Source organism: Balaenoptera borealis, assembly GCF_965194805.1.
Source record: "Balaenoptera borealis genome assembly, contig: HAP1_SCAFFOLD_436, whole genome shotgun sequence".
Lineage (NCBI taxonomy): Eukaryota > Metazoa > Chordata > Mammalia > Artiodactyla > Balaenopteridae > Balaenoptera > Balaenoptera borealis.
Window position 1 is genome coordinate 411388 of NW_028123761.1, and position 25075 is coordinate 436462.

General features: G+C 35.4%; 1 protein-coding gene across 5 annotated transcripts in view; it reads left to right on the top strand.

Moving 5' to 3' along the window:
* Positions 1–25075, top strand: part of DIAPH3 (diaphanous related formin 3) — a 518008-nt gene that overhangs the window by 303379 nt on the left and 189554 nt on the right. For all 5 annotated transcript variants that reach the window (XM_082408926.1, XM_082408925.1, XM_082408927.1 and 2 more), the window contains one exon: positions 15085–15214. In XM_082408926.1, coding sequence (XP_082265052.1) covers positions 15085–15214 — 130 coding nt within the window. The remainder of the gene's footprint in view (positions 1–15084; positions 15215–25075) is intronic.

Sequence of the window (25075 nt, forward strand, 5' to 3'; positions counted from 1 at the left end):
CAGAACATATAATCTGCCTGAACACTTATTCTTAAATGTCAGCCCTGATGACATTACTTATTTTTTTATTTTGATGTGCTCACTGTCAAGAACTTAAACTGAACCATCAACCCCAAACCCAGAGTGAACTGAGCTCAACTCAGCCTCTGAACTAAATCCAAATGCTAATTTTCTCTGATCTGCAAATTCAACTGAAGAATTTTGTTTAACAGCAAAATTATGTTGTAAACCTGTGCTTTCTCAAACTGATGAAATGGAACATCAAAATATTATTTAAACCTAATATTCATTCAGTATAAATACCTGCATATGACAGTATATATATTGAGCATTGCTTGGAATTGCCACTAAAATCTTTACCTTTAACTATTTAAATATTTCTTTGCATTTTTCTTTTTTGAAAGCTGACTAAATGGAGAGAAAAGTGAGACTGCTTTATATAAAGGGAAAATCATTATATTAGGAATAGACATAACTCGGATGTCATTAATTATTTTGAAATGCTTCTATCTAAATATAATTTTAGAGGAGATGAAAATTGAGTAAGCTTAGAGATTTTTTTTCTTCCAGGTTGTTCCATAGTTTAAATTTTCTTACAGCATATGTATTCAATGTTGTATATAACAGAGCTCTGTCTTAAGAAGTGGGCCATAGTAATAGTGCTTTATTGATCAGCTTACAACAAATTCTTCTCAGTTACACATCACAAGAAAAGCTTTCTCTTGTTCTTGACCTCGTAACATCTACGCTCCCTGATTAAGGAATTTGATTATTGCTATTACCAGCTAGATTGGAAGGTGAGAAACAAGTTCAGCTTTAGCTGTGGGTTTACTGAATAGTTGATCTCTTTGTGCTTTCATGGCTTTTCTTACACAGTTTCCCTGGCTTATGCTTTCTGTTGGTATCGGTGACTTGTGAGCTTTTCCCCTCTCCCATCTCCATCTTTTTATTTTCCTCTCCTTGTTTTCTTAGCCTGCTGTGTTCAGTTAAGATTCCTAGCAAGTATTATGATGTGATTCATAATACATGTATTAAAGACTGCACATTTATAAAGTGCTTACCTACCCCTGTGCCAAATGCTTGACCTGATCATTTCATTTAATGTATGTGATTAATATTTACCTGGGATAATGGGACTCATATTTTTCATATGTAAGCCATTAATTATGCTTAAATATTTTAATGGAACTCTATACTAAAGTTATGGCAGCAGAGTTAAGAGAGAGTGGCTAGCTTGGCTAAGGAAGGGCAGTTTCACACTCAGAGAGGATCAGGAATTTGAGCTGGATCTGGAAGGACGAGTGGATGTTCCCTGAGAGGAAAGGGCATTCTAAGCAATGCCAACAGTTCACATTAAGGGTTATATCATGGCACAGTTGGAGCCTGGATGGGAGAGGAGTGGAGAAAATGGAAATGTGATAGTAAATGGCTCTAGATGGTGAAGAGCTTCAAATGTCACACCTTATATTGAAGGTTTTATGTTACTTCTGTAAGTCAAGTGATATTATCATCTGTCTTCCAGGAAGATAATTCTAACAGCAGTATGGAAGAAGGGTAAGCTGCACTTCCCAGTACTGTCACCATTAGCCATACATATTTAAATTTAAATCAATTACTATTTAAATAAAATTAAAAATTTAATTCCTCACACTTACCATGTTTCAAGTGAGTCAGCGTCCATACATGCTGGCAGCAAATATGGCACATTTCCATCATTGCTGGAAGTTCTATTGGACAGTGCTGGGTTGGGGGTGGGTGGTAGAGTGGGGAGAGAATCAGTGATTGGCTGACCTGTGTCATGTGACCTGGGAGGATGCCAGAGGAAATGGAGCTGAGAAGATAGATGGGAATGGTGAAGGAAAAAGGGAGGGGTCAAAGATAACTCCTTGCTACTGACATGTTTGAAGTAGTTGCTCAAAAGAGAAATGAGTTCAGGCTGATTTTGATGTGTCCTTCTCCTAGCTTACCTCAGTGTCTTAGAAGGCATCTGACTGAAGCTGCCTTACTCAAATGTTTTACCAAATATTTGAGTGTCCACTACGAAACTGTCACTGTGCTTTGAGATGTTGGAGGTCTGAGATCAGGTAGTGGTAAAGGGGTAGAGGGGGAAAGGGGATGGAGGAACATTTAAGGAACATCTAGTTATTGTCAGGGTATGGTGATTATGAACTTGGAGGCTGAAGGATAAGGAGGCAAGTAAGACTGCCAGGCTCAGGCTTTCTCTGAGAAGGGAAGCAAAGGAAGAAAAACAGGATGAGGAGCGAGGTGGGGGGAGAAGTTAATTCCACATGTACAGACCTACTGGAGTTTGTTTCATAGTGCCAAGTGTCTGTTCCTCTTTAGATTTTGCATCTCAGAACTACAGCCAACTCACAGGAAGTTGACCACATGCCCTCCCTTATTTCTTCCTTGAAAGAGAAGTGTAGACAAGAGATTAGGTCTGATTAATGAGGTGGAATTCCCTAATACAGTACTTGGTACATAGTAAATACTGAACAAATAGCTGTTGAATGGATAACAGTGCAGTAGACACAATGCAGTACATACAGAGTTGAGTAGAGACAATGTTATTACGTAGCTGAAAATAGAAATCCTCTCATGTTGATATACAGTCACTGATGCATAGTGATTTAAAACCTCTTACAAATACAATGCATGCTGCTACTATTTTACTATAGTCATGCTACAAACCAGTTAATCTGTCTCCAGGTAATAGAGTTGACTGTATTTTCAGTCAACGATACTGGCTATTTTGATCATCCCTATAAGGAACCTTATGTTGTACAAGAAACAAAATAAATACTACAACTTCATATTTTTTATTAGCCTACATGTCAAGTTGAAAGCATGTATTGAACAAGATGATATCTCATCATGTTTGTCATCAGAAGTAGCAGCTTGATCGTTGACAGTTGTGATTTTCACACTGAGTGTAAAGCATTTGGTTTGATGATAAGCCCCCACACAGGGAATTCCATATTTATTTGACAGTAGAAAGACAGGGTAATATTTTAATCTGTTCGAACATGCTGGGTAATTATATGACATTTACTATTCTATATCCAAAATCTTTACTTTTAAATGCCCTTTATAAATTTAGCTTAAGTATGAACAGTGTGTGAAAATTCATATTAAATTGTTAACTTTGTGTTGTTTAGAAATAAATACATGAGTCATGAATCCTGTATGCATTGTAGTTTGGTTTTAGGGTTTATATTATATCTTTGTATACATTTGTAATTGAGATGACTAACTATAATAAGTGAGTTCAGAGAGAAAAGATTTTACTTTCTTTTACTTAAAGATTCAATAGGGTCTATGATAAATAAATATAAAAGTAAAATATGAGATATAAAGTAACCATAGACTAGAATATATTAAGATGTAAACATAAATTAAAGTAGACGTATAGGTTTGAGGCTTTCTGATGGAAAAAGTGAAGTGCAAAACATGGTCATGAAACTTTTCATGAGCTAAAAATTGTGGTTTCTCTTATTAGCCACAGCTGAACTTCACGAGAAATTTTACGTTTGTGTCATTATAAAGGGAAAATACAGTGTTGAGCCGTGTTCTTTTAAACAGCAAATGAAAAAATCCATTTCATGAGGTTCTTTCTTTTAGAACCATCTCCCCTTCTCTGCTCTTCCCCTCCCCTCCCCCGACAAATATGTACTCAGAGCCTCTTATGGGGTAACACTCCAAGAGAACCCTCATAGTAAGATACATATGTACTTTTCAGTTACAGTAATGCTATCCCTAGTTTAAGCAAAATGATGTCAAGTATTCAACACCTTGCTTTCTGGCAGCTTGACTTTTTAAAAGGATAAACCTCAGACTATATAGAAGAATGGACAGACTGCTTGTCATTCATAAAATCCTCCAAAGATATTACTAAACTTTAGATAAATTTGGATAATAAGAAGTTTGAGATTATATTCTTTTTTCAGGACCTGCTATTGGTTAATTCGTAACCTTAGAAATACAAGCAGCAAATAGTAGGTGCTTGCCTGACCAAAATGCCCACCTAGAAAAATTTGTATGTCATTAGTGTTGAAATTAGTAATTGTGGTGAATCTGAGCGTAGAGCCAGCTAGATCAGCATTCTAGCAAAAAATGAGTTGACTCAACCATCAAAGTTCAACACCATATTAAATATATGAGATGATTTTAACTTGTTATTTAAAAAGCAGATGTTATTAATCCACGCACAATGACTATAACATGTGTTTGATAATGTTTACTAATGTCTACTGAAATGTTTGATTCCTGAATAACAAATCATCTCAATCAATACAACTGGATGATGGAGCTGTAAATTGTAGCTCTTTGTTCTGTGTAACTAAATAAAGTGACTACCTGTATTGGGATAGTAAATATAAATTTTGAAAGAGTTTACCAATTGTAATAACTTATTTCTATCAGTTTATGCTGTTATTTGGAGGAAAATTGCAGAAAAATTCACCATTGATTTCCTCTATAAATTTATCCATATCATTACTTTGTAGGAAATTTTCTGTTATCAATAGAATATGCAATTAGTTCCTCTCAAAGGTGAAATTATCAAAGGATACATAGTAATGGGGCTGTTGGTGTTGGAAGTTAGGTGATAAAAGGCAGTGGTGGCAGGTCAGATTGATTTTTGTCTAAGTTATCTTTTCTAGTACATGAAATTCTTATCTGGTCTGTATATTTCTTTCATGAGCACAGGCTAACCAAAAGTAGAATAACTTCACCAAAGCTGTGATGGGGAAGATTTTTTAGAAAAAATGTTTAGTTTCCTCATTCTTTAATGCTGTCACCAACTCAAGTGAGTGATTTCTTAAAGTTGTGAACAGCTCTCCTTGTGGGACATCGATTCTCAACCCACAGTGCCCTTTAAAAAATACTGATGCATCAGCCTCATGTCAGATCAATTACTTCAGCATGTATGCATGTGGATCCTGATTAGTGGCATTTTTAAAAAGCTCCCCCAGGTGATTTTAATGCACAGACTGGACTGAAAATCACTTTGTCTGTCTTCTGCCCTGCTTACTTATCCCAGAATGAAAAACCCCCAATTGGTGGCCTGGAACCAACCAACCAACAAACACACAAAAGCAAAACCTAACCAACACAAGAACAAAATCAGAAATGAAACAACTCTACTTCCTCACTTAAGGATGAGAGGTGAAAATATTTCCAAAACTGCTACTTTTCTTTCATGCCACGCTGGACATTATTCTGAAAGGGAAGAAAGGGAGTGAAAGGAGTATGAATCTCAGGCACATGGTGGAACTGAAATAAGTTGATGGTCAGTGTTCTGAGTTATTTTGCAGGACTTGACCTTGGAAAGTAGAGTTTCAGTGATTATGAAAAGCAGGAGGCAAATCCCTCTGCCTGTCACAGACAGTTTCTATTTCATAAGCCTGTCACAGTCACGTGGGTTGCCACTGTTAATCTTTGTGAAATTTTGATTCTTGTATATCACCTTTTCCTTTACTCCATGAAGTTATTTTTAAGAAAGACCTCTCCCAAACAAATCCATTGTTCCATCTGCATTTAGTGTTTTATAAGGATTTTAGAGGGCTTTTTATTCTTTATCAGATTGGAAAACCACCCTAGTAAGTTTTGACACCCTTCGAAAATAAAGCAGTTTTTGGCCAAAGACTTACAGATAACAAATGCCATTCTTGTTTTACATCCAGCCAATTAAATCACTGAAAAATACTGACTTCCAAAGCAATGTGAAACTATTTAGAGTCCTTAACCCTCTTTGACTCATTCGTTAACACATTTAGTCTATAGCATTTTCCAGGAATTATTTAATTAGCTTTACTAAGTAGTGTTTTTGGTAAATTTATTCACATTACCTTTGTTTTTTCAGTTACTATGAAACCTTGTAAATTAGAATTATTCCTTTAATCAAATTATAAAAGATAAGTGGCTTTGCTCATGAAGAGCAAATGCACTGCTTATGTGTTGTCGTCTCACCACTCTCAAAACCAGCATTGCTAATCTGTCAAGCTTCCTTTCCCTGAAGCAGACAGCCTCAGAATCCTCCTTAACACCATGCTTAGAGATAGCTACTACCCATCAGAGGTAGTAATGAATCTTACCAGCCATCTTTGGTTCAATCTAGTCTCCTGTTTTTACACATTTTATAAATGAAAATAAAAAATTAAACAAGATACCCCATTCCTGATACTCTAGGAAGCTTTCTTTTATCAGAGGTCTGGATCAGAGACAAAACATGCAACACTATTATCTGATAGTAATACTTAGCGAATAGTATTTGTGAACATATGTTCTTAGGTAGCAGGGAAGAGTCTGATGATGAAATGAGTGCACACCAAAACCAGACAAAAACATTACAAGAAAGGGAACTTATAGACCAATCAATATCTCTTATGAACATAGATGCAAAAATCCTCAACAAAATATTATAAATCAAAGCCAACAATATGTAAAAAGAATTAGATACCATGACCAAGAGGGATATATTGCAGGTATGGAAGGCTGGTTTAACATTTGAAAATCAATTAATGTAATTTATCAAATCAACAGGCTCTAAAGGAGAAAAACCATTTAATCATATCAATATATGCAGAAAAGACACCTAATCAACTACAATACCCATTCATGACAAAAACTTTCAACAAACTAGAAGTACAGGGGAATTTCCTTAAGTTGATAAAGAACGTCTATAAAAACTACAGAGAGCATCATACTTAATGATAAGAAACTAAATATTTTTCCCCTAAGATCAGGAACAAGGAAACATGTCCCTTCTCACCATTTCTATTCAGCATTGTACTGGAGGTCCTGGCTTAATGCAACAAGACAAGAAAAGGACATAAAAGTGTACAAATTGGGAAGGAATAAATAAAATTGTCTTTGCTCATAGGTAAAATGATTGCCTATGTAGAAAATCCCCCAAAATTGACCAAAAAAAAAAAAAAAAAAGGAAAGAAAGAAAAACTCTTTCTGGAACTAATAAGCAATTAGAACAAAGTTTCTGGAAATGAGATTGGCATTAAAATGTTGACTACTTTTTTAATATCAGCAATGAAAAATTAGAATTTGAAATTAAAAGTGGAATATCATTTACTTTAGAACCAAAAATTTTCTACAATATTTGTATGAGGAAGATGACAAAACTTTGATGAAAGAAATAAAAAAAAGATCTGATAAAGAAATAGATATCCCATGTTCATGGAAAGGAATATTCAGTATTGTTAAGTTATCAGTTCTCCCCAGCTTGATCCATATAGTCAATGAAATTCCAATCAAAATCTCAGCAAGTAATTTTGTGGGTATTGACAGATTGATTCTAAATTTTTTATGGATATGTGAAAGACTCAGTCATTACAACACTGAAGAAGGAGGAAGAAGAGGAGGAGGAAGGGGAAGGACTGACTTCAAGAATTACTGTAAAATTACAGTAATCAAAACTGTGGTATTTGGGGCAAAAAGATAGACAGTCAGTGGAACAGAATAGAGAGCCCAGAAATAGACCCACACAGGTATAGTCAACTGATCCTGGACAAAGCAGCAAAGGTAATTCAATGGAAAAGAATAGTTTTTTAAAGAAATGATGCTGGAAAAACTGGGCATTTATAAGTTAGCCACTATTTGAATTTAAAAACTTCTGCTCTGTGAAGTGAAAAGACAGTCCATAGAGTGGGATAAAATCTTTGCAAAACACCTATCTGACAAGACTTGTATCCAAAATATACAAAGAACTCTAAAACTCAACAATAAGAAAACAACCCAATTTTTAAAAAAAGGCCTGAACAGACATCTTACTGAAGATTTACAAATGGCAAATAACTGTATGAAAATATACTCAACATCATATGTCGTGAGGGAATTGCAAATTAAAAAAACGAGACACCATTACACATCTATTAGAATGGCTAAAATCCAAATCACTGACAGCACCAAATGCTGCTGAGGATGTGGTACAACAGGAACTCTCATTCACTGATGGAAGGAATGCAAGATAGTACAGCACCTTTAGAAGAATGGCAGTTACAAAGCTAAATGTAGATTTAATATAGGATTCAGTAATCACATTCTTGTTTACCCCAAGGAGTAAAAAACCTGCATACAAATGTTTATAGCAGTTTTATTCGTGGTTGCCAAAATTTGGAAGCAACTCGAGAAGTCCTTCAATAGCTGAATGGATAAAACCCGCTGACATAGTCATACATATAGTCATACAATAGACCAGCGATGGGGAACGACAGGGGGTGGCAGATGAAGCTTCCCTTGCTCGCCTCCCCGCTGCTCACCTCCTGCTGTGTGGCCAGGTTCCTAACAGGCCACGGACCCATACTGGTCTGTGGCCTGAGCGTTGGGGACCCCTGCAATAGACTATTAAATCAGTCATAAAAAGAAAGAATCTCTTAAGCCAAGAAAAGACATGGAGAAATGCATAATACTAAGTGAAAGAAGTCAATCTGAAAAACCTCCATACTCTGATTCCAACTATATGACATTCTGGAAAGGACAAAATTATAGAGATAGATAGTAAAAAAATCAGTGGTTTCTGGAGGTTTTGGGGGAGGGGGAAGAAGGAAGAGATGAATAGGTGGAGGACAGGGGATTTTTCAGGATGCTGAAACTATTTCCTATGACTCAGTAATGGTAGATATGTGACATTATGCATTTGGCAAAACCCATACAACTTTAGAACACAGAGTGAACCCAAAAGTAAACTGAGGTTAATAATTAATAGTTAATAATAATGTATCAATATCATCAATATCGGTACATAAATTTTAACAAATGTAACACATTAATGCAAAATGTTACTGATAGGGGAATTTGTGTATGTGGAGGAGAGAGTATATGGGAATGTCTTTTCTGCTCAATTTGCCTTAAAGCTGAAACTGCTCTAAAACATAAAGTCTGTTAATTAAAAAAATTAAGTATAAAAACCATTTAATTTAAAATTAATGTATTTGATCCATTTATATTAACTAAAGAACACTGAGCTATTTTAAATCTCTTGTGGAATAAGGGAATAGTGTAAATAAATAGAACATTGAACAATATAATAATGCAATAAGATAAAATTTTACTAAAATGCAAAAATGCTTTTCATGCTGAAGTGCTCACTAAAATCCAAGAGAAATATGTTTAAAATATAATTCAGAGATAGTGTGTCTGGAGATATAGCAGAAATCAGTTTAATTATAGAAGTTGACATTATTTAAAGCATTTTCTTCCATATTTAATGTTTCAACTCTCATCATTTTAAAATGAAAACTAAGCAATAAATATGTTTTTAATATGTGAATGCTATAAATTTATCTAATATCTATTTTACCTAATATTAGTTTATCACTACCTATCTTTAAAATCACTATGGAAGTTTTATTATAGGTATTAATAGTTATGGCAGTGACATAGATGATGCAAAGCATATTGTTTATGTTAAGATTTTAAATTTCCATTCATTTTGGAGGGATACACAGTATTTTTGAAAAATTTAATCAGCACAGTGATTGTTTTTTAAAAATGTATTTATACATATCAGGAAACAGTTCATTCTATAATTGTAGTTGGTTTCACTAGTGAATTTGAACCTACGCATTGACTTTTTGAGCTTCATATCTGAGCAATTATGATATATTCTTTGGCAGTTCATATTCACACATCCATTTTCATGTGGGTACATGTAACTTACATTTAGAGATGTTTCAAACATATACAAAGCACTTTATTCTGCAAATGATTTAAGATGGAATATGATGTTAGTAAATATACTTGGTTGGGTCTGTTAAAGATGAAACTTTACAGTTTCATTCAACCATATTTTTATCATATTTTGTGAACACTGATCTATTAGCAGTATGGAAAGACTTTGCATTTGAGGTAAGATTCAGTTAGCATTTTATTAATTTTATAGATAAAACAATAGAAAGAATGCCATGCTTTTAGAACTAGAAGTGACTCAGGGTAGGGGTATAGAGGCTTTCCAGGCTAGAATTAGCAGGTTATAGGGCTTCAGTTATTTAAATTGCATTAATGAACACTATTTTACTGTCTTACTACTATTTTTATCCACTGTGTTTTTGAGAATTTTGTTTCTTTTGATGCATAATAATCTATATTAAATAAAGATTTTGTAGAGGAACTGTATATTATAGTGGTTAAGAGCTTTGGATTCACACAGAAGTGGGTTCAAATAAATCTTGGCTGTACTGGATAGTAGCTATGTGATCTGGGGTATGCTACATGATGTTTCACATCTCTTTTGCCCTCTTAATAGTGAGTGTAATACCAGTTCCTTCCTCATAGGGATGGTGTGTGTTTCAGGCACTTAACAGGTATTGTATTATTTGGCCAATCCCTGTCTCCTAGTAACTGCCACACAAATAAGAGTGGCTGCTGTTGTCCTCAGCATTCATACTGTTTACAAGGTAGGGTCTTCTAGAATGTTCATGGAGCCATTACAGACCCTCATAATTTTGTCATTTTTCTGGTGTTCAGCAATGTCTACAACATCCAAAGAGTCACTGCTGTCTGGATAACGTAATTGAAGTATAGGAACATGATAATGGGGAACAGCTACAAATTTGACAATATTCTTAAGATAAAGTTTTATTATTCAGAGTGTAAGGGGTTGTAGTTCTTTGGATTCTGAAAATCACCAGGACGATACTTAGTTTTTATTTTAGGAATTTTCTTTCTTGTGGCTAAAACAATGGAATTTTCTTTAAGTGTCATCCAAATTCGTGCTGAATAGCTTAAAAATATTCCCAAACCTTGCATTGTAGCTACAAAGGAGTTCTATCCAGACTGACAACTAGGCCATGATTTATTACAGGATCTGCTTTTAACATTATTTTGTCTGGAATGAACAGAGCGGTTGAAGAAACTCCATCCATCTTTTTGTTTATTTGACATCTATGCCACATTAAATGTTCCTTAAAGAAATAATATATAAACAAGAAATTCTCCTTAACAGTGACGATTACTCATCAGTAAGATAAATCTCTTGACAGTGATACCAAAGGAATCCTGTCAAGCAATGTCGGTGAAAATTTAAATAAAGCATATTTTTTAAACTTAAGAATAAATTTTTAAACCAGATATTTTAGCTTCATTTTCTTTCCAAGAGTTAGCACTACAGAGTATGCTCAAGTTGTTTTTTCTCTTCAACAAAATTAGCACCATCTCTCAAGCTTTCCTTGTTCTAGCTCAATCGCTGATTATGTATGATATGAATAATTAGTAGAAATAGAGTGTGCCCTTTTTGTTGTTAATGTTTATCAAAAGGTGAAAAAATATTGAGCAAGTAAATGAAGACTGTGATAAATATATTTTGCTGTGCTTTCATATATTTTCATGTGCTTTCTGGGAGGGTTTTTTTGTTTGTTGGTTGGTTTTTGTTTTGGGTTTGTTTTTTTTTTTAAGTGATTTGGGGGAGGGAAGGAAGGAAGGAAGGGAATAGTGTAACTGAGGCAGGAAGAATACCTTCCCAGCACTGTGCAGTTTTTCCTGAGAACGTTAGGAACTGAATGAGGAATCTCTGTCCTGGAATTTAGAGCAACTAGTAGTTTATGAGTAACCATGCATTGTCAACAAATGGTCACTCTCTGTGTTTCTTAACTCCTTATCTTTTATTAGGTATATTTTCAGATTTATTTATTTGGGAATTTGAGTGTTTTTTTTTTAAGTCTCCTGGTTGTTAAATATAGATTCTGGAGGGATGGGAGACTTCTACTTCTATTTATTATTCAGTGAGTATATTTTAAATATTAGGCTGTGACCAGTATGTGAATTGCTAACCAGCTGATGTTTTCAATAGTACAGCCAGGATAGCAACCTCCTCCATAAGTTAGTGTTTAGCTTTATGATTGTCTCTAAATATTTGAATCTGTGTTTGACTGGCATCCTTAACATTTATTAAATTGGTAGATGCTATAGCCTATAGTATGTTCCAGAATTCTAATTCTGAATTCTTATTGCTCATGAATAAAGATCAAGATTGATCCAGTTGCTTATTGTTGGATCATAGAGATTTCTTGATATATTAATCCTAGCAATTGCTGGCCATTTAGCTATATCACAAATAGCCCTGGAAAGCTCTTTCCAGGTGCTTGTCTTAATCAACATTCCACACAGGACATGTGTCTAGTTTCACATGAACGGAGCATGATAAGAAAGGTGTAAACTGGTGACAGTCAGGAACTGGGAGTCCACCGAAGGAACAGTATTCTCCAGTCATTGCTATAAAGAGGGAGGTGGGGGAACAGAAGAGTTAACCATTAGAGTGCTTTAAAAAAAATAGCAAAATTAAAATCAAAGGACAGTTTTTATACTGACTCTTGGTTGTACCAGGGAAAACTATTATATTTGTGAAAGTTTGCTACTATTACCCTAGCCTTATCCATTAAAGATGATAGTATGAATGAAATTGTGGAGTTGAAAGGAAACTTTTATAAATCGGATTAACGTTCTCAGTGTATGTGAAAGCTGAAACAGAAGGATTTTAACTGACCCAAGCATGCAAAAATAACTTCTGAACTGAGATTATAACTAGGTTTCTTCATTTTTATTCTAGTGTTTTTTTAAAATAGATTTTGCAATGTCTACTAACACAAGTCCACTGTAAAGTATATTTAATATTTTTGGAGTGGAAAGTGAATTTAGAGTTTCCTTTTCCTGTCCAGTTCCATATTCTCACTTTATTTATGTGAATCTGAGGTCCAGTAACTTGCCCAAGGCGACGTAGCTAGTTAAAGGCCAGTTTTAGTGTTATGTTTTAGCAGGTCGTTCACACGTTAGTGGCAATCAGTCTAGCTAGTGATCAGAGTCAGTTTTTGAGGAATAATTTTTCAGAACACTCAGATGAATGTTGTGATTTATGTTCCTTTTAAGAGGCATCAAATAATGGACTCTGTTCATATCAGTCAGTTTTTAAAGTGCCAGGAACCATTGCTGCTGAATGGTTTGCATGCTGAATAGGCCAATGCAGCGTTTGAACCTGTTATAAGAGTAATCATGTGAAAGCCTGGCTGTCTATAGTAGGGTAGCTCTGTGTTTCCAGGGGCAAGACAGTTTGTGCATTAATAAGTCATGTGTGTTAATATTTGTGATGGCACAGAATATCTCCTTCTGCCACAATCAGATAGTAGCTTTCATTTGATATTTTTCTGATAGTGATATAATATTTAGTGACATAGAATTTGAAAAAAATACATATGGATATATATGTTTATGTGTGTGTATACACTTATTTTAAGGTAGGAAATTGTTGGAAAGGAAGCAATAGGGTTGTGCACAGTTAAGTATACCAAGAATTTCCAACTCTAAATTAAATCCTGGTGTGAAAAGAGTGATTTTTTCTCCCCTTATATGTGTATCTGATCTGGATGATTACTCATTTGTAGGGAACACTATCAGATTATGTGTTTGCCGTGTGTTCACACCCAACACCCCCCCTACCCCCATCACTCACAAAACCTAAGCTGACCTCTATATGTACCTAGGTTGTAGCCTAGCCCTTTCTCCCTTCTGATTCATTCCTTGGCCTTTTCAGATTAGGATTGATCCATCCTGGTCTTCTCTTCAAGCCTCTGTTCTCCTTTCTTTTATTCTGTGTACTTATTTGTGTTTATTTGGTCAACTTTTTAGCTTTGGAGGCTAAGAGCTCACAAACCAGTACTCCTAGAATAGTTCACTCCTCTAAGTTCTCACTATGTATTCTCTACAGTTTATCACCCTCAAGGGATGGAAAATTGGTTCTTGGGGAGCAAAAATATCTTTCCTATCTTACTGTTTTTATGTGTAAAGCACAGATGTACATGCAGTACATAAACAGATATACAGTATATGTATCATTTTAAAATTTCATAGGTGCAAATGATTTGGAAAAATATGCCTAAAAAATGTTAGCCAGCAATAACGAAAAAAAGGTTGACAACACTGTTCTACACCTGTATGTATCTATATCCTTTCCCAACGTCTCCACTTAGATGTTACGCAAAAACGTCAAGTTCACTTGCCCCAAACTGAAACAATTCTTTTTTCTCCACCCCACCCAAATCTTTTTCTCATTCTTTCTGTACAGTTTCAATAGATGTCATCATGTGGGTTTCCATGCCCTCCCTGTCCCATTATCTCATGCCTAAGGCATGACCTCATCTCAGGCTGTTTTCTTTCCCTGCCTGGATTATTGCTACAGCTTTTAAAATGATTCTTCCTTCTCTGTTCTTACCCTTGCTCTAATCTTTTATCCACACTGTGCTAGAAGGAGCTTTCTAAAATGTACGTCTGATTAGCTCTCATCTAGTTTAAAACCTCCCAGTTCTTAGGGATCAGAATCCTATATCCATAGCATGGTCTGCCTTTCTTTTAATTTTCTGGCCTTCTCCTCCGATTTCTTTCTACTCTCCCTACTTGCCCCTCCCCGCAGCATATACTTTTATTTTGGAGTCACTTGGACTCCTCTAAAGTGCCACTTTCTTCCTCATCTATGGTCTTTTTCAAATGCTTCTCCATCTGCCTCTGATACTGTGCCTTTGAGTTTTTTCCTTCCCTTCCCCAACCCATACAACTTCCTGCCTGCTGGTGTTCAGTTCAGGTGCCCTGTCCTCCTAGGCATACTGTATGATTATTTTTACTATACTCTTTGTCACACAGGGGAAATGCATATTTTCTGGGTTCCCCCCCCCCCCACTAAATGGCTTCTTGAGGAATGACTTATTGGTTGTTGCGTCTCTGATTCCTGCAGTACCTAGTAGGCATTCTATAAATCCATGCCAAATGAAAAAATGAGCAAGCATGTGGGATTGTTTTAAGTGCTGATATTATATACGTTCCTATTATATACGTTCCCCAAGAAACATTGCATACTATATTGAATTAAGCTTATTCCTTCTTTACAGTAAATATTAATGACTTAGACCAAACAACAGTATATGAAGAGTAGCTTTTCAAGTGTTTAAATAGTGCCTGTTCAAAAATAGCATTAACTAATTTTACAGCTCATTTATTTCTTATCTATAAAAAACAGTATTAACATTATTTAAGTAGAGAGACTATCAAAATATTTTTGACTGTATTTTTTCTCTCTCTCATTCTATTTAGCTAAAGGACACAAAATCAGCAGATCAGAAAACAACACTACTTCATTTTCTTGTGCAAATATGTGAAGAAAACTACCCTGATATCCTCAATTTTGTGGATGATTTGGAACATTTGGACAAAGCTAGTAAAGGTTTGTGTTTTTACAGAAAAGATTTTCGTGCTCTGGGTCTTCAGTTGATACAGAAAATAATGCCTTTTATTTGAACATACTTGCCACTTTGTCACTGTGTTTTCATACTAAATATGTCATTTTAAAAATAGAGAGAAAGTTGTAGGACATTTACTTTATCAATTGTCATTATTGCAGCTATGAGTTTAATTTTTTAACTGGATAATGAGGCCCTATATTCAAAAACACGTAGTTTTGCAGTTTTTGGGGTTTTTTAACATCTTTACTGGAGTATAATTGCTTTACAATGTCGTGTTAGTTGCTGCTGTATAACAAAGTGAATCAGCTATATCTATACATATAGCCCCATATCTCCTCCCTCTTGCGTCTCCCTCCCACCCTCCCTATCCCACCCCTCTAGGTGGACACAAAGCACCGAGCTGATCTCCCTGTGCTATGTGGCTGCTTCCCACTAGCTATCTATTTTATATTTGGTAGTGTGTATATGTCCATGCCACTCTCTCACTTCATCCCAGCTTACCTTTCCCCCTCCCCGTGTCCTCAAATCTATTCTCTACCTCTGTGTTTTTATTCCTGTCCTGCCCCTAGGTTCTTCATAACCATTTTTTTTTTTTTAGATTCCATATATATGTGTTAGCATACAGTATTTGTTTTTCTCTTTCTGACTTACTTCACTCTGTATGACAGACTCTAGGTCCATCCACCTCACTACAAATAACTCAATTTTGTTTCTTTTTATGGCTGATTAATATTTCATTGTATATATGTGCCACATCTTCTTTATCCATTCACCTATCGATGGACACTTAGGTTGCTTCCATGGCCTGGCTATTGTAAATAGAGCTGCAGTGAACATTGTGGTACATGACTCCTTTTGAATTATGGTTTTCTCAGGGTATATGCCCAGTAGTGGGGTTGCTGGGTCATATGGTAGTTCTATTTTTAGTTTTTTAAGGAACCTCCATCCTGTTCTCCATAGTGGCTTTATCAATTTACATTCCCACCAACAGTGCAAGAGTGTTCCCTTTTCTCCACACCCTCTCCAGCATTTGTTGTTTGTAGATTTTCTGATGATGGCCTTTCTGACCAGTGTGAGGTGATACCTCATTGTAGTTTTGATTTGCATTTCTCTAATGACTGGCAATGTTGAGCATCCTTTCATGTGTTTGTTGGCAATATGTATATATTCTTTGGAGAAATGTCTATTTAGGTCTTCTGTCCATTTTTGGATTGGGTTGTTTGTTTTTTTGATAATGAGCTGCATGAGCTGCTTGTATGTTTTGGAGACTAATCCTTTGTCAGTTGCTTCATCTGCAAATATTTTCTCCCATTCTGAGGGTTGTCTTTTCATCTTGTGTATGGTGTACTTTGTCGTGCAAAAGTTTTTAAGTTTCATTAGGTCCCATTTGTTTGTTTTTATTTCCATTTCTCTTGGAGGTGGGTCAAAAAGGATCTTTCTGTGATTTATGTCATACAGTGTTCTGCCTATGTTTTCCTCTAAGAGTTTGATAGTGTCTGACCTTACATTTAGGTCTTTAATCCATTTTGAGTTTATTTTGGTGTAGGGTGTTAGAGAGTGCTCTAATTTTATTCGTTTACATGTAGCTGTCCAGTTTTCTCAGTGCCACTTATTGAAGAGGCTGTCTTTTCTCCATGGTATATTCTTGCCTCGTTTATCAAAGATAAGGTGACCATACGTGTGTGGGTTTATGTCTGGGCTTTCTATCTTGTTCCACTGATCTATATTTCTGTTTTTCTGCCTGTACCAAACTGTCTTGGTTACTGTAGCTTTGTAATATAGTCTGAAGTCAGGGAGCCTGATTCCTCCAGCTCCGTTTTTCTTTCTCAAGATTGCTTTGGCTATTCGGGGCCTTTTGTGTTTCCATACAAATTGTGCAATTTTTGTTCTAGTTCTGTGAAAAATGCCATTGGTAGTTTGATAGGAATTGCATTGAATATGTAGATTGCTTTGGGTAGTATAGTCATTTTCACAACGTTGATTCTTCCAATCCAAGAGCATGGTATATCTCTCCATATTAACAAATTGAAAGAGGAAAACCATATGATCATCTCAATAGATGCAGAAAAAGCTTTAGGCAAAATTCAACACCCATTTATGACAAAAACTCTCCAGAAAATAGGCATAGAGGGAACTTACCTCAACATCATAAAGGCCATATATGACAAACCCACAGTCAACATCTTTCTCAATGGTGAAAAACTGAAACCATTTCCACTAAGATCAGGAACAAGACAAGGTTGCCCACTCTCACCACTCTTATTCAGCATCATTTTGGAAGTTCTAGCCACAGCAATCAGAAGAGAAAAAGAAATAAAAGGAATCCAAATCAGAAAAGAAGAAGTAAAATTGTCACTGTTTGCAGATGACATGATACTATACATAGAGAAAACTAAAGATACTACCAGAAAACTACTCGAGCTAATCAATGAATTTGGTGAAGTAGCAGGATACAAAATTAATGCACAGAAATCTCATGCATTCCTATACACTAATCATGAAAAATCTGAAAGAGAAATTAAAGAAACACTCCCATTTACCATTGCAACAAAAAAGAATAAAATACCTAGGTATAAACCTACCTAAGGAGACAAAAAACCTATATGCAGAAAACTATGAGACACTGATGAAAGAAATTAAAGATGATACAAACAGATGCAGAGATATAACATGTTCTTGCATTGGAAGTTTTACAGTTTAAACCTTGTGAATACGTGCCAGCCCCACCCTCTGCTGCTAAGCCCCTTCCACTGTGTCCAGTGCAGTTCTCTTTGGATGAGTCATTCATAAGCACCTGGGATGATTATGCATCTGAGCCAAGCACCTGTAGTCAGTGTCCCCCTTGGCCTGATTCTGAATCTCCATCTGCCTGCCTTGCAGGTAGAGCCTGCTTCCTTTGCCCCAGTAGGCACCAAACTGCCAGAGATTCCAGTCATCCCTTCCTAATACCTCAGTTTCTAAGCTCCTTCTTAGCCCCTGCTATGGGCTTAGATCTGCTTATAGAAAGGGTCAGAGATAGGATAGGCCTATTATTTATATTTGGTTTGAATATGACTTACGCAGTTTTTTGAACATCTGAAGCATCCAGGTTATATATCACACCAGTTCTGTGGGAAAAAAAACTTTACTTGCCTCAAAAAAAAATGAATTTATGAATACACATTTGTATGAATATATACAAATGTATGGATATACATTTTGGAAGACATCTCATTTGGTCTGGGAGAGTATCTGTATTCTTTTTGTATAGGCCACTGATCATTTGTCAGCTTAAAGAAGGATACTTTTTTCCAATATTATAGTGAATTTTTCTTCTTAAATTAAAAAAAATCACTTTTATCATTTCATACCCTGTTTATTTTTTATTTTTTTGAATTTTAATTTATTTATTTTTTTATACAGCAGGTTCTTATTAGTCATCAATTTTATACACATCAGTGTATACATGTCAATCCCAATCGCACAATTCATCACACCACCACCCCCACCCACCCTCTGCTTTTCCCCCTTTGTGTCCATACGTTTCTTCTCTACGTCTGTGTCTCAATTTCTGCCCTGCAAACCGCTTCATCTGTACCATTTTTCTACGTTCCACATATATGCATTAATGTATGATATTTGTTTTTCTCTTTCTGACTTACTTCACTCTGTATGACAGTCTCTAGATCCATCCACATCTCAACAAATGACCCAATTTCGTTCCTTTTTATGGCTGAGTAATGTTCCATTGTATATATGTACCACATCTTCTTTATCCGTTCGTCTGTCGATGGGCATTTAGGTTGCTTCCATGACCTGGCTATTGTAAATAGTGCTGCAATGAACATTGGCGTGCATGTGTCTTTTTGAATTATGGTTTTCTCTGTGTATATGCCCAGTAGTGGAATTGGTGGATCATATGGTAATTCTATTTTTAGTTTGTTAAGGAACCTCCATATTGTTCTCCATAGTGGCTGTATCAATTTACATTCCCACCAACAGTGCAAGGGGGTTCCCTTTTCTCCACACCCTCTCCAGCATTTGTTGTTTGTAGATTTTCTGATAATGCCCATTCCAACTGGTGTGATGTGATACCTCATTGTACTTTTGATTTGCATTTCTCTAATAATTAGTGATGTTGAGCATCATTTCATGTGCTTCTTTGCATTCTGTATGTCTTCTTTAGAGAAATGTCTATTTAGGTCTTCTGCCCATTTTTGGATTGGGTTGTTTGTTTTTTTAATATTAAGCTGCATGAGCTCTTTATATATTTTGCAGATTAATCCTTTGTCTGTTGATTCATTTGCAAATATTTTCTCCCATTCTGAGGGTTGTCTTTTCGTCTTGTTTGTGGTTTCCTTTGCTGTGCAAAAGCTTTGAAGTTTCCTTAGGTCCCATTTGTTTATTTTTGTTTTTATTTCCATTACTCTAGAAGGTGGGTCAAAAAAGATCTTTCTGTGATTTATGTCAAAGAGTGTTCTTGCTATGTTTTCCTCTAAAAGTTTAATAGTGTCTGGTCTTACATTTAGGTCTCTAATCCATTTTGAGTTTATTTTTGTGTATGGTGTTAGGGGGTGTTCTAATTTCATTCTTATACACGTAGCTGTCCAATTTTCCCAGCACCACTTATTGAAGAGACTGTCTTTTCTCCATTGTATATCCTTGCCTCCTTTGTCATACATTAGTTGACCATAGGTGTGTGGGTTTATCTCTGGGCTTTCTATCTTGTTCCATTGATCTATGTTTCTGTTTTTGTGCCAGTACCATATTGTCTTGATTACTGTAGCTTTGTAGTATAGTCTGAAGTCAGGGAGTCTGATTCCTCCAGCTCCGTTTTCTTCCCTCAAGACTGCTTTGGCTATTCAGGATCTTTTGTGTTTCCATACAAATTTTAAGATTTTTTGTTCTAGTTCCATAAAAAATGCCATCAGTAGTTTGATAGGGATTGCATTGAATCTGTAGATTGCTTTGGGTAGTATAGTCATTTTCACAATATTGATTCTTCCAATCCAAGAACAATGGTATATCTCTCCATCTGTTGGTATCATCCTTAATTTCTTTCATCAGTATCTTATAGTTTTCTGCCTACAGGTCTTTTGTCTCCCTCGGTAGGTTTATTCCTAGGTATTTTATTCTTTTTGTTGCAATGGTAAATGGGAGTGTTTCATTAATTTCAGATTATTCATCATTAGTGTATAGCAATGCAAGAGATTTCTGTGCATTAATTTTCTATCCTGCAACTTTACCAAATTCATTGATTAGCTCTAGTAGTTTTCTGGTGGCATCTTTAGGATTCTCTATGTACAGTATCATGTCATCTGCAAACAGTGACAGTTTTACTTCTTCTTTTCCAATTTATATTCCTTTTATTTCTTTTCCTTCTCTGATTGCCATGGCTATGACTTCCAAAACTATGTTGAATAATAGTGGTGAGTGTGGACATCCTTGTCTTGTTCCTGAGCTTACAGGAAATGCTTTCAGTTTTTCACCATTGAGAATGATATTTGCTGTGGGTTTGTCATATATGGCCTTTACTATGTTGAGATAGGTTCCCTCTCTGCCCAGTCTCTGGAGAGTTTTTATCATAAATGGGTATTGAATTTTGTCAAAAGCTTTTTCTGCATCTATTGAGATGATCATATGCTTTTTATTCTTCAATGTGTTAATATGGTGTATCACATTCATTGATTTGCGTATATTGAAGAATCCTTGCATCTCTGGGATAAATCCCACTTGATCATGGTGTATGATCCTTCTAATGTGTTGCAGGATTCTGTTTGCTAGTATTTTGTTGAGGATTTTTGCATGTATATTCATCAGTGATATTGATCTGTAATTTTCTTTTTTTGTAGTATCTTTGTCTGGTTTTGGTATCAGGGTGATGGTGGCCTCATAGAATGAGTTTGGGAGTGTTCCTTCCTCCGCAGTTTTTTGGATGAGTTTGAGAAGGATGGGTGTTAGCTCTTCTTTAAATGTTTGATAGAATTCACCTGTGAAGCCATCTTGTCCTGGACTTCTGTTTGTTGGAAGATTTTTAATCACAGTTTCAATTTCATTACTTGTGATTGGTCTGTTCATATTTTCTTTTTCTTCCTGGTTCAGTCTTGGATGGTTGTACCTTTCTAAAAATTTGTCCATTTCTTCCAGGTTGTCCATTTTATTGGCATAGAGTTGCTTGTAGTAGTCTCTAGGATGCTTTGTATTTCTATGGTGTCTTTTGTAACTTATCCTTTTTCATTTCTAATTTTATTGATTTGAGTCATCTCCCTCTTTTTCTTGATGAGTCTGGCTAATGGTTTGTCAATTTTGTTTATCTTCTGAAAGAACCAGCTTTTAGTTTTATTGATCTTTGCTATTGTTTTCTTTGTTTCTATTTCATTTATTTCTGCTCTGATCTTTATGATTTCTTTCCTTCTGCTAACTGGGTTTTGTTTGTTTTTCTTTCTCTAGTCCCTTTTGGTGTAAGGATAGATTGTTTATTTGAGATTTTTCTTGTTTCTTGAGGTAGGCTTGTATTGCTATAAACTTCCCTCTTAGAACTGCTTTTGCTGCATTCCATAGGTTTTGGTTCATTGTGTTTTCATTGTCATTTGTCTCTAGGTATTTTTTGATTTCCTCTTTGATTTCTTCAGTGATCTCTTTGCTATTTAGTAATGTATTGTTTAGCCTCCATGTGTTTGTGTTTTTTACGTGTTTTTCCCTGTAATCGGTATCTAATTTCATAGCGTTGTGGTCAGAAAAGATGCTTGATATGATTTCAGTTTTCTTAAATTTACTGAGGCTTGATTTGTGACCCAAGATGTGATCTATCCTGGAGAATGTTCAGTATGCACTTGAGAAGAAAGTGTAATCTGCTGTTTTGGGGTGGAATGTCCTGTAAATATCAGTTAAATCTACCTGGTCTATTGTGTCATTTAAAGCTTGTGTTTCCTTATTAATTTTCTGTTTAGATTATCTGACCATTGGTGAAAGTGAGGTGTTAAAGTCCCCCACTATTATTGTGTTACTCTCGATTTCCTCTTCTATAGGTGTTAACAGTTGCCTTATGTATTGAGTTGCTCCTATATTGGGTGCATAAATATTTACAATTGTTATATCTTCTTCTTGGATTGATCTCTTGATCATTATGTAGTGTCCTTCCTTGTCTCTTGTAACATTCTTTATTTTACAGTCTATTTTATCTGATATGAATATTGCTACTCCAGCTTTCTTTTGATTTCCATTTGCATGGATTATCTTTTTCCATCCCCTCACTTTCAGTCTGTATGTGTCCCTAGGTCTGAAGTGGGTCTCTTGTAGACAGCATATATATGGGTCTTGTTTTTGTATCCATTCAGCAAGCCTGTGTCTTTTGGTTGGAGCATTTAATCTATTCACGTTTAAGGTAATTATCGATATGTATGTTCCTATGACCAATTTCTCAATTTCTCTCTTTTATTCTCTTGTGTTTCCCACTTAGAGAAGTTCCTTTAGCATTTGTTGTAGATCTTGTTTGGTAGTGCTGAATTCCCTTAGCTTTTGCTTTTCTGTAAAGCTTTTGATTTCTCCATCGAATCTGAATGAGATCCTTGCCAGCTAGAATAATCTTGGTTGTAGGTTCTTCCCTTTCATCACTTTAAGTATATCATGCCGCTCCCTTCTGGCTTGTAGAGTTTCTGCTGAGAAATCAGCTGTTAACCTTATGGGAGTTCCCTTGTATGTTATTTGTTGTTTTTTCCTTCCTGCTTTCAATAATTTTTCTTTGTCTTTAATTTTTGCCAATTTGATTACTATGTGTGTCGGCCTGTTTCTCCTTGGGTCTATTCTCTATGGGACTCTCTGTGCTTCCTGGACTTGGGTGGCTATTTATTTTCCCATGTTAGGGAAGTTTTCGACTATAATCTCTTCATATATTTTCTCTGGTCCTTTCTCTTTCTCTTCTCCTTCTGGGACCCCTATAAAGTGAATGTCATTGTGTTTAATGTTGTCCTAGAGGTCTCTTAGGCTGTCTTCATTTCTTTTCATTCTTTTTTCTTTATTCTGTTCCACAGCAGTGAATTCCACCATTCTTTCCTCCCGGTCACTTATCCGTTCTTCTGCCTCAGTTAGTTATTCTGCTATTGATTCCTTCTAGTGTAGTTTTCATTTCAGTTATTGTATTGTTCATCTGTGTTTGTTTGTTGTTTAATTCTTCTAGGTCTTTGTTAAACATTTCTTGCATCGTCTCGATCTGTGCCTCCATTGTTTTTCCGAGGTCCTGGATCATCTTCACTCTCATTATTCTGAATTCTTGTTCTGGAAGGTTGCCTATCTCCACTTCATTTAGTTGTTTTTCTGGGGTTTTATCTTGTTCCTTCATCTGGTACCTAGCCCTCTGCCTTTTCATCTTGTCTATATTTCTGTGAATGTGGTTTTTGTTCCACAGGCTGCAGGATTGTAGTTCTTCTTGCCTCTGCTGTCCTCATACCCTGTTTAAATTGTTTCTTCTATAAAGTGGGGATTGTAGCACTTTTTTTGCAGAGAGGCATGTGATTGGATGAGATGTTCTTTCACACTTTTTCCTGAGATATATATTTCTTTGAAGTGTATATCTTATATAGTCTGTTGAAAAAAAAAGTTGGAAACAGTTAATCTGGATTTTTAAGGCAAAAATTAAATCTTTTAACTTTTCACTCTTGCATCCTAATGTTCTAATGGATTACTCTTTACTTTTCCCTTGTGCTACCTTAAAATGTTCATGGCATAAGAAGATAATGTCCCTATGTATAGGTGTAAGTGTTTTATGGGAATTTAAGAAGGGAAAATAATCCAGATCATCTTCTCATATTAAACAGTGTGAGACTGGCCAAAAAGGCACAGAGGAAAAGAACATTAAAAATAACTCACAGATACTCACCGTAGCTTTTAAGTGATTAGTTCATTAATTCAAGTAAGGCAACTTTCTTAAAATGAGATTTCTGGAATTCTGGAATAAATTTTAAGTAAATGGGATGAAAAAGGATTGAAAATGCGTGTTCTTGATGAATATTAAGCTTGATAAGTAACAGAGTACTAGATGAAGAAGTGCTGCCTTCAAGTGCCTTGAAATATAGAGGAATTTCTTTTTCTGGGGAAAAGATGTTTGAGTAGTTAATAGCTTACATCAGCATTAGGTTTTTAGCAAAAATAAAATCAATGTGGGCATTTTCTCATAATAGCAGTTTGCACTTCTGGTCACTTTACTATTTTTCCTACTCGTTTTAAAACAAAATAGTAAGGTGGAACATACTTCTCTTTCAGATGTATTTTTTATTGTATAATATATTTTCTAGCAGTTTTTGCTATGAATTAAGATAAATGTCATTTATCTATTTTGACTCATTTGATTGTACTTAAAATTCTGTATAAATATTACAATATTTTGCTTTTCAAAAATATTTAACTTTCATAAGGGTTTGCTTGCAGTGTTGTAACTTGGTAATGATGTTTTTCTGTTTGTTTTCTTTTTTGGTGTTTCTGTGGGGCATTCTGGGGCCTTGGGGGTTTTAGTTTCCATCTGTTATATCGGAGGCATGCATATGTGTATGGGCCAGCAGATACTGCGAATGTGTTTCACAGGGAGCAGCCAACTTCATATTTGAAATAGAAAAGCCATCACTGAGAGATTTTTTTTACAGTGTAGGTGTTTGTTGAGCTAGATTTCTTTTCGTGAGTCTATTACCCTATTAATGGATGGGATTTTAGAGGAATAAATGTAATGTTTTGGATGAAATAAGCCTATGTTTTCTTTGGAAAATTTCAGTGCTCTTATATTATACATCATCATTTGAAAGTTTCCAGATTCGAAATCTCCTCAGTGAGCTATCACATGAATTTATAATACCTTTGTTTTTGAGACATAACAA